The sequence below is a fragment of the Abramis brama genome (genome assembly GCF_963993115.1).
Source record: "Abramis brama genome assembly, chromosome: 1".
Classification (NCBI taxonomy): domain Eukaryota; kingdom Metazoa; phylum Chordata; class Actinopteri; order Cypriniformes; family Leuciscidae; genus Abramis; species Abramis brama.
In genome coordinates this window covers 63,734,853-63,752,562 of record NC_139963.1, presented here as the reverse complement: position 1 = coordinate 63,752,562, position 17,710 = coordinate 63,734,853, and the positions used below count along the sequence as shown (strand labels likewise).

Genomic DNA, 17,710 nt, shown 5'->3' with positions numbered 1-17,710 from the left:
TCGGGAGGAGCACGTTCAGATAATTAACACAAGTGGAGAGCACTCAGCAATCAATGGTAAGGGGTATATATACATTCAGCAGTCTCACCTCAATTCATTGACAGTTTAGCAGCATCTTGGTTTGCCATTCTGCTACCATGTTGCAACGTCAAAGCTCTTCATCTGACAAAGAAACAAACACCCCCATAGATCTGCCTTCGCATTCCGCCGGCCCTAGGACCATTCCTCCTACACCGGACATCGCACCTGAGCCCCAGGCTTTTTTGCGCGGCCGCACGCCTGCTCGAACAGTCCTGTGCTCGCCAAGATGTCGAGGCCAGTCCTAGCCGCCCCCGGCAAGACTTCCATCTTCCTCCCCGGCCTCCTCCTACCGCTCGGCTGTCCCGACGATCCCACCTATCAGAAAGTGGACCGTAGCAGGATTGAGAAAAGCGCTGGGTAATTCGGACGTACAGGCTTCGCGAAAAATGAATAAAGTGGAGCTGGATGATCTGTACGCTACCTTACAGTCAGCCAACCACTCTCCAAAGTCCACACCAACTCCCAAGTCAGCTCACAGGCAGAGCTAAGCCCGCAGGGCCCAAAAGTCGCCTCCTCAGACACCATCGTTGTCCTCCCCCACAAGATCCGGCCCTCAGCGAGCCTTCCTTTCCTTCCTATCCTCCAACTAACTTTCCTTTCCAAGCCACAGCGGGTAATCCAAGCGTGAGGCCGCCGCCAACATTTGCAGCCCCGGCTTATACCCTTCCTAGCTTTCTCATACAACATAAATCTCAACATGCTCTCTTCACAGCAACACCGGTGCCCGTTCCATCCAACGCCGTCGCCATGGAACCACCACCAGTCTCTCAAAACATCCGCGTACAGATCCTCTCAGGTGCAGATGTAGACCTTTTTTCTCTTCTCTCTCTGCTCCCCGCAGCCAATCCAGACCGCCAAATAGATTGTGGGGATTTCTCCATTACCCTGAAAAACACAAACTCATCCCGCGTTCTTTCATTTTCTGAATTTTCAATTGCCTTTTCTCGTTTCACTGAAATTATCTGTTCAGCTTTCCACCACAGGCGGCGGCGCGAACTGAATGATTATCTAGCAATCATAGCCGAGCTTGCGCTGTCCTATGGGGGAGGGCACTTCTACACATACCATAAACTTTTTTCAGGCAAAAGTGTCGTGCGAGTCGCACAGTGGAACCAGTGTACATACTGGGGCGCACTCGACCCAGATCTCCACAGCAGGGTGTTTTTAGGGTGCAAAAACCTTTATTTCGCAGTGACGCACCCAACTGCATCATGCCCACAGGTTAACCCTTCCTCTCTTCCCTACCTGGGAACAAGCACTGCTAAATCCACCAGCTACGTACCTTGTGCAGCAACCACCAGCGCAAACCAGGACTCTTTCGACGAAAGCAGACAGCCCTGTAACCATTTTAACTCGGGTAAATGTAACAGAGCGCGCTGCCGGTTCATGCACATCTGTAGCTTCTGTGGCGGTGCTCATGCCCGCATTGTATGTCCAGTGTACAAATCTGTGAATAAAAAATCAAAAAATTATTTGGCCACTCCTGTAAATATTTCGCGCATGCACTTCAAACTAGCTCATCACCCGGATGCTGAATTTACTCATTATCTGAACGGCTTTAAACCCGGCCTAGAATGCCCGCTCTCCCAAAAGATCATATGTAATAATCTTCAATCCGCCCTCATAGAACCTGAAGTTGTAGACAATCTGATCAAAAAAGAAGTCGAGTCAGGCTTATCCTCCATTTAATCTGTTTCGTATTAGCCCCATTGGAGTGGCTACAAGAAAATTCTCAGGTAAAAAAACGCCTAATAATCGACCTGTCAGCCACACACAATTCCCCGTTCCCAAGCATAAACAGCTTGATCCCTCTCAACGAATTTTCGCTTAAATACCACGACATAGATCAGGCAATCGACATGATCAAAATCGCAGGTCGGGGCGCTTGGCTTGCCAAAATTGACATTACATCTGCTTTCAAAGTAATGCCTATCCATCCAGATTCATGGCACCTATGAAAAAAGGCCTCTCCCAACATTAGATCCAAGCCCTTGGGAGATGGTCCTCAGATGTTTTCCAAAGCTATATCAGGACCAACCGGTTCCACATTAAAAAAGCTCACCAAACCCTCATTGATTAACCCTCTGGGGTCTGAGGGGTTTTCTGGGCTCTGGAGGTGTTCTGACATGCTCTGACATTTGTGCTTATTTCTGTTACTTGTGACATTTTCATGGCTAAAGTCTGATTACACTGTATTCAGCACAAACTCTGCTACAATAATATATCAGCAGCATGTATGTAAAAGTTTGTAGTTTTGAGATAATGACATTTATGCGTGGTTTGTGAAAATACAAAAAAAAAATTCTCACTGAAATAAGGCCATGAAACCCATACTGATTATTTCTTCACAAGACTTTTGAAAATTGTATCACATAGCCTAGAATATTTGCTCCAAAACTATATAAAAATCACCCTGACTGCTCATTCAGATAAGACAATATATTGATTTAAAATTTGTACGACGTGTTTTGTGTGAGAAAGCTTTATGTGGGAGGTGTGATCACCTCATTAATATGTAAGCCTTTTCACACCTGAGAATGACAAAGACCCTCCCCTAACGGCCCTATTAGGAGCTATCAGGCCCTATCATTCTGAGCAACCTTGCACAAAGAATGAGGAGATTTAAAAAAGAATGGCTTTTTGATTGTTTGGATTTATTTACAACACAACATAATCCAAAGATACACAACAAATGACAAAAAAGCACTTATTGAACACACTGATCCAAATACAAGACCTTTGTGCCATTCCTAAAAACATTGTACATACCTTTCATTTCCAAGGTGTTTGATTTTCACTTTACCATGTTCATGTACAGAGACTCATGTGAATGCTGACTGAGTCAGCAGGACTCAGTGGCATCTGGGCCCTGAAAAAAAAAAAAAAGTGAACATATTGATATCAAGAGAAAGGCCTGCACAATTTTGGGAATACATTTTAGATTTTTCTTGTTAAAGTTGCTTTTTAAAATTCACAGAATACACACACACACACACACACACACACACACACACAAATGTTTCCAACAATATATAATATAATGAACACCAAGTTTGTTGTGCCTTAGGCTATGCGCAGTGCTGCATAAAATAATAATAACAATAACCTATAGCAGCCTATAAATCTTCCAAAAGATTTCAGTAACAACTAAGCTAGAGAAAAATATATTGATTATCATATGTTACTTCAAATGTTTCCATTCGTTATGATGATATGAAATGAGATAATAGTAAAAACATGAAGCCGTTTGGTGCGTTTTGCTTTTCAAACGCGATCGCGCTCCAATATGAAACATTATGGTTACCATATCTACGTTTGAGCAGATATCCACAAACATAGTAACAGTAAACACGGGTCTAAATATTATAATATTCACCATATATCTAGCAACAGTTCAACTGCAATGTGAAGTTTATGCAACAATAACTAACTAATAATTAAGAATTTCTTACCTTACATCTTTCTTGTCTTCAAATCGCGTTCTTCTTCTTCTGAGGTAAATCCAATGTAAGCTCATGCGCGTCTTCCAAACTCGACGGAAAGCAGAGACTTGTGAAGTTTTTTCGTGCTTTGTTTTTGAGGTAATGAGCGCGTTTGCGTTCCATGTGGAGATTTGCATGTGAATCTCTTTTGCGTGCGTGGTCAAATTAAAACTAATGAGCAAGGGTTTGAGATACTGGACATCTTGTTGGTTTTATACAAATTACTTAAACAGAGAATATTTGTTTTCAGTTTGAATCCGATCATTTAAAAGTACACACTTAAATGATTATAAAGATATATGGCTCATAAATGTGTGACAAGTATTCGCTGAGTTTTGTTTCAGTTTATAGACGTGCTCAAAACCATAGACGTGGTTAAAACCTCCTGGGTCGTCCACCTGGGGTCTCACTCTTTCCGTCCAGCGAGCATTTGGTCTCACAGCGGACGCAGTGAGAAAATCTCCTGGTCGAGTATTCATTTTCCTCTTTCCTGTTTTCTCTTTTGTCCAGCGAGTATTTGGTCTCACAGCGGACGCAGCGAGAACTTTCCCGGTAGAGCACTTACGTTTTCTCTTCCGTCCAGCGAGCATTTGGTCTCACAGCGGACGCAGTGAGAAAATCTCCCGGTCAAGTACTCATCTTCCTCTTCCCTGTTTTCTCTTTCTGTCCAGTGAGCATTGGTCTCACAGCGGACACAACGAGAACTTTCCCGTAAGCATAGACCGGAATTGTCATTCCGGTTCGCCATCCGCGATCTGCCACGAACTGCTCCCATCAAGAAAGGCGCAAACTCTCCTGATTGGTCGTTCCAAATTACAACTGCTCCCCGTTCGTGGGCCAGCAGGGCCCGTCAGTCCGGCACAGTGAGCCGCCATCATGGGCCCTTCTGGTCAAGCATCCAGGCCCCGTCTCGAGATGCCAGCCCGCCAAACTCGGCACTCATTTGGGGGGGGGGGGGGGGGGGGGGGGTCTTTAGTATATATATTAGGGATGTTAATCGATTAAAAAATGTAATCTAATTAATTACATACTCCGTGATTAATTAATCTAAATTAATCGCATACATAATTTTCGCTGTGAAAGTATTTTAAATATTTCAATTCAAATGAATCAATGAATAATCACCATTAGTGACATTAAAGTTCAAAAACTCTTTTATTATTATTTTCACTGTTCAAACAATGGCCATAACAATCAACAATACATCTCATTTTGTTTTGTTTCGTACAGCTGCTGGATTTTTAACATAATGGTGTTTCGCGATGGCGGGTTCTATGTTATGTAAGAAGCTATTTGCAAAACCTCTGCTAACCACCTATCTATCACCGAAACTGGTCTGCTGGACACAGCGACCCATTTAACAAGGGAATTGCTCAGTCAGTCACAAACTGATTTGCTAAGTCTGCGTTTCAGTGTTTCCTCCAGTGTGGTTTGAAGATGACGTTGACTGCTAGAGTTGGTATCACGGGACGTGCTAGGTCGTACCTCCGGATTAACGTTAACTCCCGGATGCTTTGCATTGATGTGGTACTTTACAGTTGACGAACTCCGGTGATATGCAAATTCCTTGCTGCAGACATTGCAGACGACTTTATTTTTATCAACACTTCCATCAGGCCGTTTTTTACAAGTAAATGTTCCAATCAATGATCCAGGCAGCGCCAGCGCGTTCTCGTCTCCCTCCTTCATTTTACAGTCGAATGGTGGCTAGAACGGCTCCGGGTCAAAGGTCAATGCGGAATGGATTAATCTGCGTTATTTTTTTAACACGTTTCGATTAATTAATCTGAGAAAAAAATTAACTTTAAAAAATTATTTTGACAGCCCTTATATATATTCAGCAGTCTCACCTCAATTCATTGACAGTTTAGCAGCATCCTTCCACCACCCCTTCTCCAAACTTCTAGTCCTAACCACTGTAAGGATGGATTTTTACTAAGACTGAATTCAAGAACTCGAACCTGCAATAAAATAATAAAACTCACTAATCTGAAGAAGAGATCTATGGGACAGAGAGCACAACACAACTGCCCCAATCTCATCTCTTCCCCCCATGCTGAGTTCCTGACCCCTCACACTATCTTTTCCCCTACAGGTCTCACACAGTCATGCAAAACACACAAACCTACTGTCTCCAGCTGTTTTATGAGAGGTCAAAATAAATACTTCTGGTGCGAATGGTAAAGGAGTTTCATTCCCGAAAGAAAAAGAAAGAAAACAATGCCTGTTCTTCTGTTGTGGGAGATGCCCCAATAAAGATCGTTGATAACATTTATCTTTATCCCCCAAACCCAGGCGTGACCACTTGGGGCACGAGAAAGGGTCCAACGAAAGCTGAATAAATATTTGGGTGCTAGATGTTTATTGTACTTTTGTTCCACTTGGGTATTTAAAGGGAATTGGCAAACCACTCAAGGAAGCATCTGTAAACAGAACTTCCCACACTGTTGCTGTGTGTCTCTATTGCCAGGTATGCTGGCTCTTTTAAACTATTTTTGATATGGTGTTTTGAATTATGTTTGTATTTTATGCTGATCAGTTTTGTATTGTGTATTCTGTTTAATCCTTTTAATTGATGCTTAAGCCTGCCTGGCAAAATAAATGTTACATCTTGATTTATTCTGAAGTATTCTGAAATCATTATTTTAGTAAATTATAAGGAGGCTGATTCTACCGCAAATCTTTTTTAAGGTAGGTCAAACTAAAGGCGCATGTATGAACGGAGCAGTAGGCACATTATCTGAAGACCTTTTGATTTCTGTCTATCACTGATTTAGCAAGTTGTATGGAAATGGCTAAAATAAACTACACTTTTTTGTACGAGTGAGCAGTAGGCAACCGACTTTAGAGGTATTAGCAAACCCTACATCCACTGACTAAAATCAGAATTAGCAAGTTTGTGACCGTGAGAAACACGATCCGGCCGACGTGATCTCTATGCGGCATTAGGTCCATAACAAACTCCGAGCTCGGAGCCCTCCCCCCGTACAGCACGCCAAATACGCATTAAAATTTACCCCCTCTAATTGTATGCAAGTATGAACTCATGAAACCCGTTTTCAAACATTTGTGTTCTCAGGCATGCAAAACACCATTGACGTGTAAATGAACGTAAAAAGTGTAACATTGAAAAGGGTGTTGTGTTAACAGCCCCTAAGAGAGTTAACATAACAGTGAAGCAGTGTTAAAGTTATAATTAAGATATAATTAAATTATAATTAATTATTCAGTGATTAATTGAGTGATAATTGACAATTATTGAAGCCACCTAATGTTAACAAGAAAAATCACACCGTTATGGTGATCAGTGTTTGCTTTAGTTTTTTTACTTTTTAACCCCCTGAGGTCGGCTGTCGCGCTGGCGCGATAGGCTCGTTTTTTTTCCTTATCAGTGCAAACAAAATCTAAATTCTAATATTAATTTTTATCTTATATGCTTGTGTTGTACATCAATCGATCCTGTTAAGTGTGTATTTTTTTTGTGCATACTCATAATAAAAACAAAGTGTTGTGCTTTTCGCCAAATAAAGAAAAATAAACATGATGCGCGTTCTGCCCTCTCTCTCAATGTGAAACTCATTCTGAAACGCGACAGAAAATGACCTGTAACTCAGCGAATGTTTGTCACACAGACTTAAAACACATGTCTATACAACGCTTGGAGTCTCTATTTTTAAAATATGTAAATTATATAAAAAACAAATATTCTCTGTTTAAGTAATCCGTAAGAAAGCAGCGACATGTACAGTTTCTCAAACACATCCTAATTAACTATAATGTGACCATACCCACGTGCGCACGAGCGATTGACATGCAAATGATCCACGCGGCAGAACGCAGACCTGTAAACGCCCTCATCACCTCAAAACAAAGAATAAGAGACTTCGGTAACTTACTCCTCTCTGCTTTTCATCGAGTTTGAAGATGTGCTGTGCTGTGCTGTTTACCTTGTGCTGTGCTGTGCTGTTTACCTTGGGATTTACCTCAGAAGAACGCGATTTGAAGATGAGAAGATTTTTAAGGTAAGACATGTTAAACTGGTCGTGCCAGATTAAAATGTATGTTATGAAATGAGTTTGGAGTAAAAACATGAACTAAGCCTAATATCGTACATGTATATGCATCTGTAAATAGACAGAAACATGTTAAAATGTGAACTAGACTGGTAGGCAACCTTTCAGTGCTAAATTTATATAGGCCTACTTCATATATATTTCACTCAGTTTTGATTAGCTTATGACACTGAAATAATGCTAAAATACTTCTTTATGCGTAATGTAGCTTGTTTGCAAATATCTACTAATGTGATTTAGTGCAAATATGTTTCAGCCTCCGGTAAAATATGTGATATAGCCTACTGTCTACATTATAATTTTATATAAATGCTCGATTTTGGTTAGCCTAAGACACGCTTCAATACTGCCTTATGCACAGATGTTTGTGAATACAGGTGTAAATGTTTGAAATGTAGTGATGTGTGTCGTTCGCGAACGATCCGTTCATTGCGTGTGTCACTAAATGCGTGCGGATACCCATCAACAGATACTCGCGGTGACGCGGTCTATGGCCCATAAATAGATATTTCTCCGTTCTATGGCCCATCAACTACATTGTTTGTCCATAACCATCACTTGCTCAGCAGTTTACTTTGTATAATGTATGCTAAAAGTTTTATTTTGATGTTGTTTTTTAGGAATGTGAACCTTCAGTTCTCAGTGGATCGAGAAATCATACCGAGTAAGTGCATAGACGTAATATTTTACAGATGAAATGTAGCCTAATTGTGTTTACATCGTCATAATATAAAAGTAGCCTACCTATTCTTGTGTGAAATGACAAAAAACATCCATTCTGCTTATTCAGGAGACACTGCGCAGAGGAGGGTGAAAACACAAGATACATGGAGGACAAAGACATTTCCATGTCCTGCACCTGTGACTGCATACAACAAACTCATGGGGGGTGTTGACCTGTCTGATCAGCTGATACAGTACTACACAACACAGCACATAACCATGAAGTGGTACAGTAAGATTTTTCTACACTTCTTGGACATTGCTTCCACCAACTCTTTCATTGTGCACAAAGAGCTACATGGTAACTTGTCACATAAAGAGTTTATGGAGCAACTTATAACAGAGCTCTGTGGTGTGTCACAGAAAACGGAAATGAGTTTTAAATCAGTGTTGGAAACCGTTGTGCTGCTTAATATATATTTTTTATAACCTGTAATAGTTTTTTCAGGATTCTTTGAATAAAAATATTTTTTTTATAAAAAAACAAAAGTTTAGTAACTTTTTGTAGAAAAAATTCTAGCCTACAAGAATAGTAATTCCAAAGTCTTATGGAAAACTATTCAGTATGTGTTAAATGGCCTTATTGCAGTGACAATGTTTTTCCCAAAACATACTAACCACGCATAATTATTTTTTTTCTATAAAATGCAAACATGTACATCCATTTTGCTCACATATTATTGTAGCAGAGTTTGTGCTGAATACAACAAAATTACAGGTTGGCCAATAGTATGTTGTAAGTAGCTGAAATAAGCACAAATGTCAGGTCATGTCAAAACATCTCAAGGGCCCCAAAAACACCTCAGACTCCAGAGGGTTAATGTACCCTTATTTTAACACTTTTGAGTGTGGTCTGAAATAAATTCCCAGGAGAGTTAATTTAACACTGGAGTTTTTGCTGTGTATATATAGATGAAGTGTGATCTTGACACATCTGTCAGTGCAAAGTTGTGAATTTGTGGTTTCACAAGCACAAACGTAGTAGCCTAATAAAAGCATCATGGTACACACACATATAGCAACACAATGTGTAAGTGATGTGATGGGAAAAAAAGTGTAAATGAAAAGAAAAAAAAAAGACACATAACAATTACTCTGAGGAAGTTACCAACCAGAGGAGGAGCTGATTATGTTTAAAGGAAGAGCTGTAACTATATATAATGAAGAGGAAGACTGACAGAAACACAAAATGTCTGATAAGTGTGATCTGTGTGTGCTGGGACTGATCATTCTCTCTTCACTTCTCACAGGTAAAGAAATCTGTATTTTCTCTAAAGACATTTAGTGGAATTAGCCTGGAAAGAGTTCATTTGAACATGCTCAGTTTATTCTTGCACACATTCACGTTGTGATCTCAGAGTTGTGTATTGATACACACAGATCATACTGTATTATTCCTGATACTGGGCATAGTGTCACTCAAACATCTGATGATGAAGAATTATCTTCATATTAAGAGTGTAACGCCCGTGTCACACATACTCCGTTTGCAGTGCATACCCAGCAAACACAGAACGTTTGCACAACGTACCCAACCTTCTTACAACGTTTTAACAACATGGCCAAAAGGTTGCTATAACTACGTTGTGTGGTGAAGGTTGTTACAGCGTTGTCACAATGTTGACATTGAACCACCGTTCAGGGTCATTGCTTAAGGTTATGCCTAGGGTGTCTGGACAACCACTGGACGACATATGTACTCGTCACTGCCCTGAAGCACGAAAATCAGACTTTTAAATTTCAACTGCCCATTGGGCCGTCTCTCATTCTTCATCGAGCAATCCATACGTGAGAATTGCGTTTAATTTACCTCAGTTAAATAAGATATGTAATTATTCAAAGTTTCAAACACAACCTACAACTTCCTTGTCTAATGTGACATTTATTTGAACATCTGGTCAGATATGACAAATATGTAATAACTTTATGCCAAAAGTATGAAGCCAAAATGACTTAAATGATGAGTAATTGATTTCAGCACGTAGCCTAGGCTACTTGTTGCACGTTAATGCTTTTTCCTTTTTTTTTTTTTGGAAACGCACAGAGAAAAAAAAAATAGTATCTGCTTGCACAACTGTTTATTTTTTCCTTTCATTTGACATCTCATTCGTTTCTTTGCTAAATTTTCTCATGTCTCCTCATGCTAGTTAACGTTAATCCACTCCCTGTTTTGTTTTCTCACAAATGTATGACTTTTGAAAGTGCAATTTGATTAGTAGTTTTAATAAAGTTGAATTAGCTAACCTTCTATGTCATTTTTACATTTCAAAGTGTACACTTGCAGATGTTAATTATAATGAATTTACTGTTAGGCCAATAAATAATAATAGGGATAAACAATATTTAAAAAGTATATAATTTTTTAACATATGACTAATTAAAAATGAACCACAAAACATGCTAAATGGGGGATATCTATATCTAGCATGAAAAAAAAGAAAAAGAAATGGCCAGAACGTCGTCTCTCAGTTGCTGAATGTTGCGCAACAACGTTGCTACAGCCCTGGCGCGTCTTACAATTCTACGTTGTTACAATGTTGCGAGCACGTAGACAGCGACATTGCCATAGCAGAAATGCAATGTGCCACATACGTTGCCACAACGCAAATGTGTTTGCTGTTTATGCGGTGCATATTTTTTTCCGCACCCATGTTAACAGGTTAGAGCTTTCACACTGCATGCGGATGCAGTCCGACGGTCCGGCGATCCGTTCAAGGTGCAGTGCGTATACAGCATGGTTCGTGGTCAAAATGTACACAGATTGACATGAAAATATAATAATCTCTCCATAAATTGATTTAATTTAATACTACTATTTTTGACAGTCATCCTTTTTTACTTTAAGACCGGGGTAAAGCAATTTACCTCAACAAGGCGACATAATGAACAACACTTGTCTCATTCATGGAGGTGGAAAAACAAGTCCTTTGAGACATGTAAGGTTTATTATATTAACATTTAAATGCAAAAGAAAAGGCATGAGTCGGATGTTTTTGTCAATTTGAAGTTTTAATTAAATTTTTTTGCGATTTTAAGATAAGTAGGCTACATGGTTAAAATTTTAACACTTGCTTGAGCAACTTAATATACATCTACAGTATATAGAAGTAGCATTGAATAATACATTGTTTAAATTGTGTCTATCAAAGAGTGTATATGCATACAAAGAGAATCACAATGCTGACAAAACTTTTTTTAAATAAAAGTTGCTGATAACTTCTGGATTTGAAATACAAATAGTGAGTAAATGTGTTTGTGGTACAGCCGCGGATCAGTACTGCAAACGCAGCATATGTGAAAGCACTACGCACTGCAAACGGAGTATGTGTGAAACGGGCGTAAGGTGAATTTCCTGCAGAGGTTCAAGCTGCAAGACTGCCGAATGACTAAAGAAAAATGGTATAAAACTGTACATTTCTTGTCTATTCCACCCACTGTTACTTATAGCAATGACGGAAATAAGCGCAGTTACAATAGATTAATATGTGGGAGAGCGTTGAGAGTGACAATATTGTATTGCAATAGATAGCACTATTATACTATATATCAAGTCAATACCAAATCAAAGCTATTTAGCACATTATTTGTAATTGAAAAGATTTAATGACATAATATGGTTATAGTTATATTTAAAAGTCACAAAATAGTATGAGATGATGATAACTTATACCATTAATCTTAGCCAGAATGTAAATGTTGAGAGAGAGGGAGAGAGAGAGAGAGAGAGAGAGAGAGAGAGAGAGAGAGAGAGAGAGTAAGAGACAAAGAAAGGAAGTAAAGAGAGAGAGCCCCAAGAAAGAGAACCAGAGCATAAAAAGAGAGCATAAAAATAGACAGAGCAACAGTTTCAATCTTTTTTTATCCTTTCCTGACCGTGTGACTTTAACCCAACTATGATACGTTTAAACTGACCAATCAGATCATTCGAACTTCCCCCACTGTACTAAAGGTGTGACAATTCATCGACCCCCAAAATACAAACATTCTGGCCTACAGGCCTTGATCACTATCTGTGTCTTTGGGGACTCCAAATGGTCCTTGTGGTGGAAAGAGGGGGTAGAAAAACAGTCAAGATTATTTCAGTTCTACAAGAGTGTGTCAGTGATTTGAACAGCTCTCTGATATAGACTAATAGTTTATTCTGGAGAGTGTGTTGTTTGCATTAAGTGAGGAAAAAACGGTAACACTTTACAAATATAGCTGCAAGGAGCAATTATTGGGGCCAAGCGCAAGAAGACGACAAGACATGCCAACATGGCTGAAAGTGTCAGACCAACTGCAACAATGAGCAATTAAAGACATTTAAAGAGGATTTGGGGAAAATGGCTGAAAAATCATATATACAGTAACTTATAAGATGATTTAATGGATTATCACTTTCGACCAATAGATGGCGCAGTTACTAAATCGATGTGATGTGGTCAGAGTGAAGTGATAATGACACATACAAAGTTTGGTGTCAATATGTCAAGGCATTGCAGAAAAAAAGCCTGAAAAGTCATTTTGGCATCATGCCTCAATTTTGCTGCTGTGCTATACGAAAACGGTTTCGTATATCGACACGAAATCCATAACTTTTATTCGGCACAGTGTGTAGATGATACGATTCAATTTTGTTGAAAATCGGACAAACGGTCTAGGAGGAGTTTGAAAAAGTAGGTATTGAATAAAAATCAAGATGGCGGACAGGAAGTTCGGCCAAATAAGGTAAACTTGGTATCGATGTTCTCGATGTGACCCAAGGAATCATTTAAGACCAGCAGCACTTCAATAGCCAGATTTATTCAAAAGTTATTAGCATTTTTGGAAATGTTGTTATAACTTGTTTACCATATGGTGGCGCTGCCCTGAAACTTTTTGAGTACCTTCAAGGCATGGTGCCGATGACTCATACCGAGTTTCTTAACGATACGTGTGTGTGTCCTCAGAGTGAGCCCATACATCTGTGTATCAATTTTGGTGAAAATATCTCAATTCGCTTAGGAGTCATAGACATTTATTTGAAAAAAAAAAAAAAAAAAAACATAAAAATATACCGATCTCAATAACGGTGACATGCTTCATAAAGAAAACCAGGGATGGGTAAACTCGGTCCTGGAGGGCCACTGTCCTGCAGAGTTTATCTCCAACCCTGATAAACTCTCCTGCCTGTATCTTTCTAGTAATCATGGAGACATTGATTAGCTGTGTTTGATGAGGGTACCAGATAGCAAGCAACCATCAAAACAATGTTAAATCAATGTGAATGTGTCAATGTTAACTGCATTGAATCAACATCACTTTTACACCCATCATTTTTTTTTTATTTCATCCAAAAATCAATGATAATGGCATTTAATTTATGTTACAACGTGATGATGATGATTCAATATCATGCTTGCACTCTCAGAAAATAAAACACAACAAACATAACAGTATAACAGTGGCCCTCCAGGACCGAACCCCAATTTGTCCTTTGGGGTCAATATGACCCAATCAACTTTTTGAACCAAAAAAAAAAAAAAATGTTTTCCTTCATCTCAGTGCAATAAGATTTTGTGACTTTTTCTAAATGATCTATCTATACACACACAAAACTGGGCTTGATTTTGTTGTTCTGAAGGTATTTAAAAAAAAAAAAAAAAAAAACACTTTGAAATGAATGTCTTTGAAATTAAAATAGTTGGGGGGGGGGATTTACTTTTATGTACTAAAAATGTGTTTCTTATTCTAAAGTTAATGATTTTATACATTTGGATTATTGAAATATTATGTAACTGCATTCAAGTCTTTTCTTTTACTGTCATTACTGCAAATTTATGTGGCATTATTGCAAAAACAAGACACTTCAAAAGACCTCAAATAACAACAAACAAACAAAAAAAATACTGATTTAATGTATTTTAAAATGTTTAAATATATTTATTCATAACAAAAGCTGTTACAAGAGCAGTCAATCACATCCAAAAATCGGAATGGATCTCTATGGAGCCTCTGCTGGAAGTGTGTGGTAATTACACTTAACTGCAATATTAACTGCAAAAAAAATTGTAACCAGCAGATGAAGAATTATGCATCTCACACCTAGATCAATATCCAGAAACAACTCAGATTTCATTTCGATCATCATTAATGTTTTTTTTTTCTTTCTTTTTTTTCTTAAAAAGGTAATATTTCATATGCATGCTAAGTAGTTGAGGTGTTTTACAGTAAATAGGTACAAAAGTAAAGTTTTCCTAAAACATAGCATTAATGTATATATGAGAAGTAAACCAATATATATATATATATATATATATATATATATATATATATATATATATATATATATATATTAGGGGTGTCAAAATTAATCGTTTCTACGGTGCATCGCGATGCAGACGAGGACGATTCGGTTTCGGTTCAGTAATAGCCCATAACCGGTTATAATGCACTGAGGCATTTCTGACGTCAGCACCGCGTGCTTCTTAGTCGCGGCATACAATGGCAGAGGGAGGCGAAACGCCAGAGCGTGCAATAAAAAATGCTCCAACCACTTTAAAAGCCGACATTTGGGCACATTTTGGCTTTTATCAACAACACGGTAAGCCCGACCTTGACAAGACACACGCTGTGTGCAAATCATGTCATGCAAAAATAAAATATGCAGGAGGTAATACCACCAACATGAGAAATCACGTCAGTCGTTTTCACCCCGAGCTGCAAACGCCTGTCAGTGCCATTGTGGATCCAGCTCAGCCAAAAATTGATCAACTTATATCAACATTGCCGCCAAACTCAGTGAGAGGGCAGAGAATTACCAGAGCAGTGGCATCTTTTATTGCAAAGGATATACGGCCCTTTTCTGTAGTGGAAAACCCCGGGTTTCGCCACCTGTTAACAACACTGGAGCCGCGATATAAGCTCCCCTCTCGCAGCCACTTTTCAGAAAAAGTTATCCCGGAACTCTACCTCGAAACCAAAGCCCAGGTAATGGCGTCAATGAGCCAAGCTCATCGAGTTGCAATAACGTGTGATTCCTGGACTTCGGTCGCGACAGAGTCATATGTGACAATAACGGCACATTACATTAGCGCTGACTGGAAGATTTTGTCTTATGTGCTGCAAACGAGAGCCGTTTATGAGTCTCACACGGGTGCTCATCTGGCAGAGCTACTGTCTCATGTCGTGGATGAATGGCAGTTATCACATAAGGATGTAGTGCTTGTAACAGATAATGCGTCGAACATGATCGCTGCAGCTCAACTCGGAACATTCCCTCACGTAACATGCTTCGCGCATACGCTGAATCTGGCATCCCAGCGCGCGCTTAAAGTGGGCGCGCTCTCCAGGCTTTTGGGCAGAATCCGACGAATTTCAACATTCTTTCATCGCAGCACCACAGCGAGCCACTGTCTAAAAGTGAAACAGCAATGTCTTGGCCTGAAAAATCATAAACTGATAACTGATGTTGCAACAAGGTGGAACAGTGCATACGACATGGTCGAGAGGTTCCTGGAACAACAACCTGCAATTTGTGCCACCTTGCTGTCACCAGAAGTCAGAAAAGGAGAGACAGATCTGTGCACTCTTACTGAAACAGATGTAACAAATGCAGAGGATGCTGTGAGGGCATTAAAGCCAATGAAGGATGCAACAACACTGATGTCAGAAGAGCGCAATCCGACAGTTTCCCTCGTTGCTCCTCTACATGCGCAACTCCTCCAGAATATGTCAGACACCAACGGAGACTCGCACATGATCCATGAGATCAAGAATGCAATCAGAACAGATCTCCTGAAGAGGTACAACAGTGAGTCACAGAAGAGGATCCTTCATACAGCCTCTGCCCTGGATCCCCGATTTAAGGGAATGCCTTTTCTCACAGAAGAGGAGAGATCGGAGGTATACAGAGCACTGACAGAGGAGGCTGCATCCTTGGAGGTAATTCTATCATGTTTCTTGTACAAAAGGCTATATAAAATTAAAAGCTCATAATATTAATAGTAGGTAAAATTTGTTCAAATGTTAAGTAATTTAAATTTATTTATTATTATTTTTATTTATTTTTATTAAAACGGAAAAAATTATAGTCCTCATATATTATGTGAGCTGTTGTATTGGCTGACTGCACTGCCACTGTCCTAGTTTAATTGTATTTTCAAATATGTTGTTCAAACACAGGGTACACCTAGAATGACAGAAGTGGATGAAGCACCCGAGGGAACAGGAGAAGAAACCTCCATGGAGGACAGGCCCTCTGCTGCTCCCAAACGAAAGGCCTCATCGCTGCTTGTGAGTTTGCTGGGACAGTCTTTCACTGACACTGAAGGTACAGTAGAACCCAAGACCCCCTATGTCCTTGCTAAGGAGGAAATGGAGGCATACTGTAAAGCTCCATCTCTGCCTCTCACTGAGGACCCTTTGAACTGGTGGTGTGTCCATGAGGTCATGTTTCCTCTCCTCTCTCGGCTGTCAAAGCGATACTTGTGTATCCCAGGCACAAGCGTGTCTGCAGAGCGAGTTTTCTCCACAGCAGGAGATGTGGTCACTGCTAAAAGAAGCACTCTTAAACCAGAGCATGTGGACCAGTTAGTGTTCTTAAAGAAAAACTTACAAATTCCTACATGCTGAGCAGTTTGTGATGTTTCAGGAAGTTCCAGTGCCCACTGCCCAGTGCTGTTATTTTGTTTTCTTTTATTTTGTGTATTAAAAAACACTGCTGAAGTGCAGATTTAGTTTTTTGTATATTGATTATATTCAAGTAGGTTTGGCCTCTTGTTTATTTTGGTTTGTAATTTAATTTCATGTATACATTTGTCAATATTTAAATGTTTTGCAAGAAAGTACACTGCACTATATAAGTATTTAAGTACACTCCCTGCATTATGCACTTTTAGTTCTTACATTTGTGTGTTCTAATCTAATGCTGCTGTTGTCTTCTGTGCCCAGACTTGAGTTTTATTTAATGTTTGATACATTCAAGAAGCGTGTTTCAGGTAAAATTAAAGGTTCAGTTCATATATCTGACTGCTTGTATTTATTGACAAAATTGTATACATGTGAAGCAAAATTGAAAAATAAGGATGCAGTGCATCATCAATGCATCGTGATGCATCGAGATAATCGAATCGAACTGAATCGATGACTTGATAATCGTAATCGAACCGAACCGTGAGACCAGTGTAGGTTCACACCTCTAATATATATATATATTATGTGTATTATTAAAAATGTTTTAAAAAAATACAATCACTATATACATTTTTGGGGGCAGTAGTGTAAACAGGAAACTAGAGACATATGAGGAAAAGATGGTTCAGTCCTGTGTCTGCTGGGAAACTTCCCGCTAAAACTGTAAAAGGATGTTTAGAGAGTGTTATCCTTCCTTTT

General features: G+C 39.3%; 1 protein-coding gene across 1 annotated transcript; it reads left to right on the top strand.

Moving 5' to 3' along the window:
• Window positions 1–307: 307 nt before the first annotated feature.
• Window positions 308–16,951, top strand: LOC311081998 (E3 SUMO-protein ligase ZBED1-like; the record flags this gene model as incomplete). Its single annotated transcript, XM_084112749.1, has 5 exons — window positions 308–438; window positions 549–694; window positions 794–877; window positions 14,988–16,261; window positions 16,502–16,951. 5 exons carry the CDS (start codon window positions 308–310, stop codon window positions 16,949–16,951), a joined length of 2,085 nt encoding a protein of 694 aa, XP_083968875.1.
• Between the last annotated feature and the right edge of the window lie 759 nt (window positions 16,952–17,710).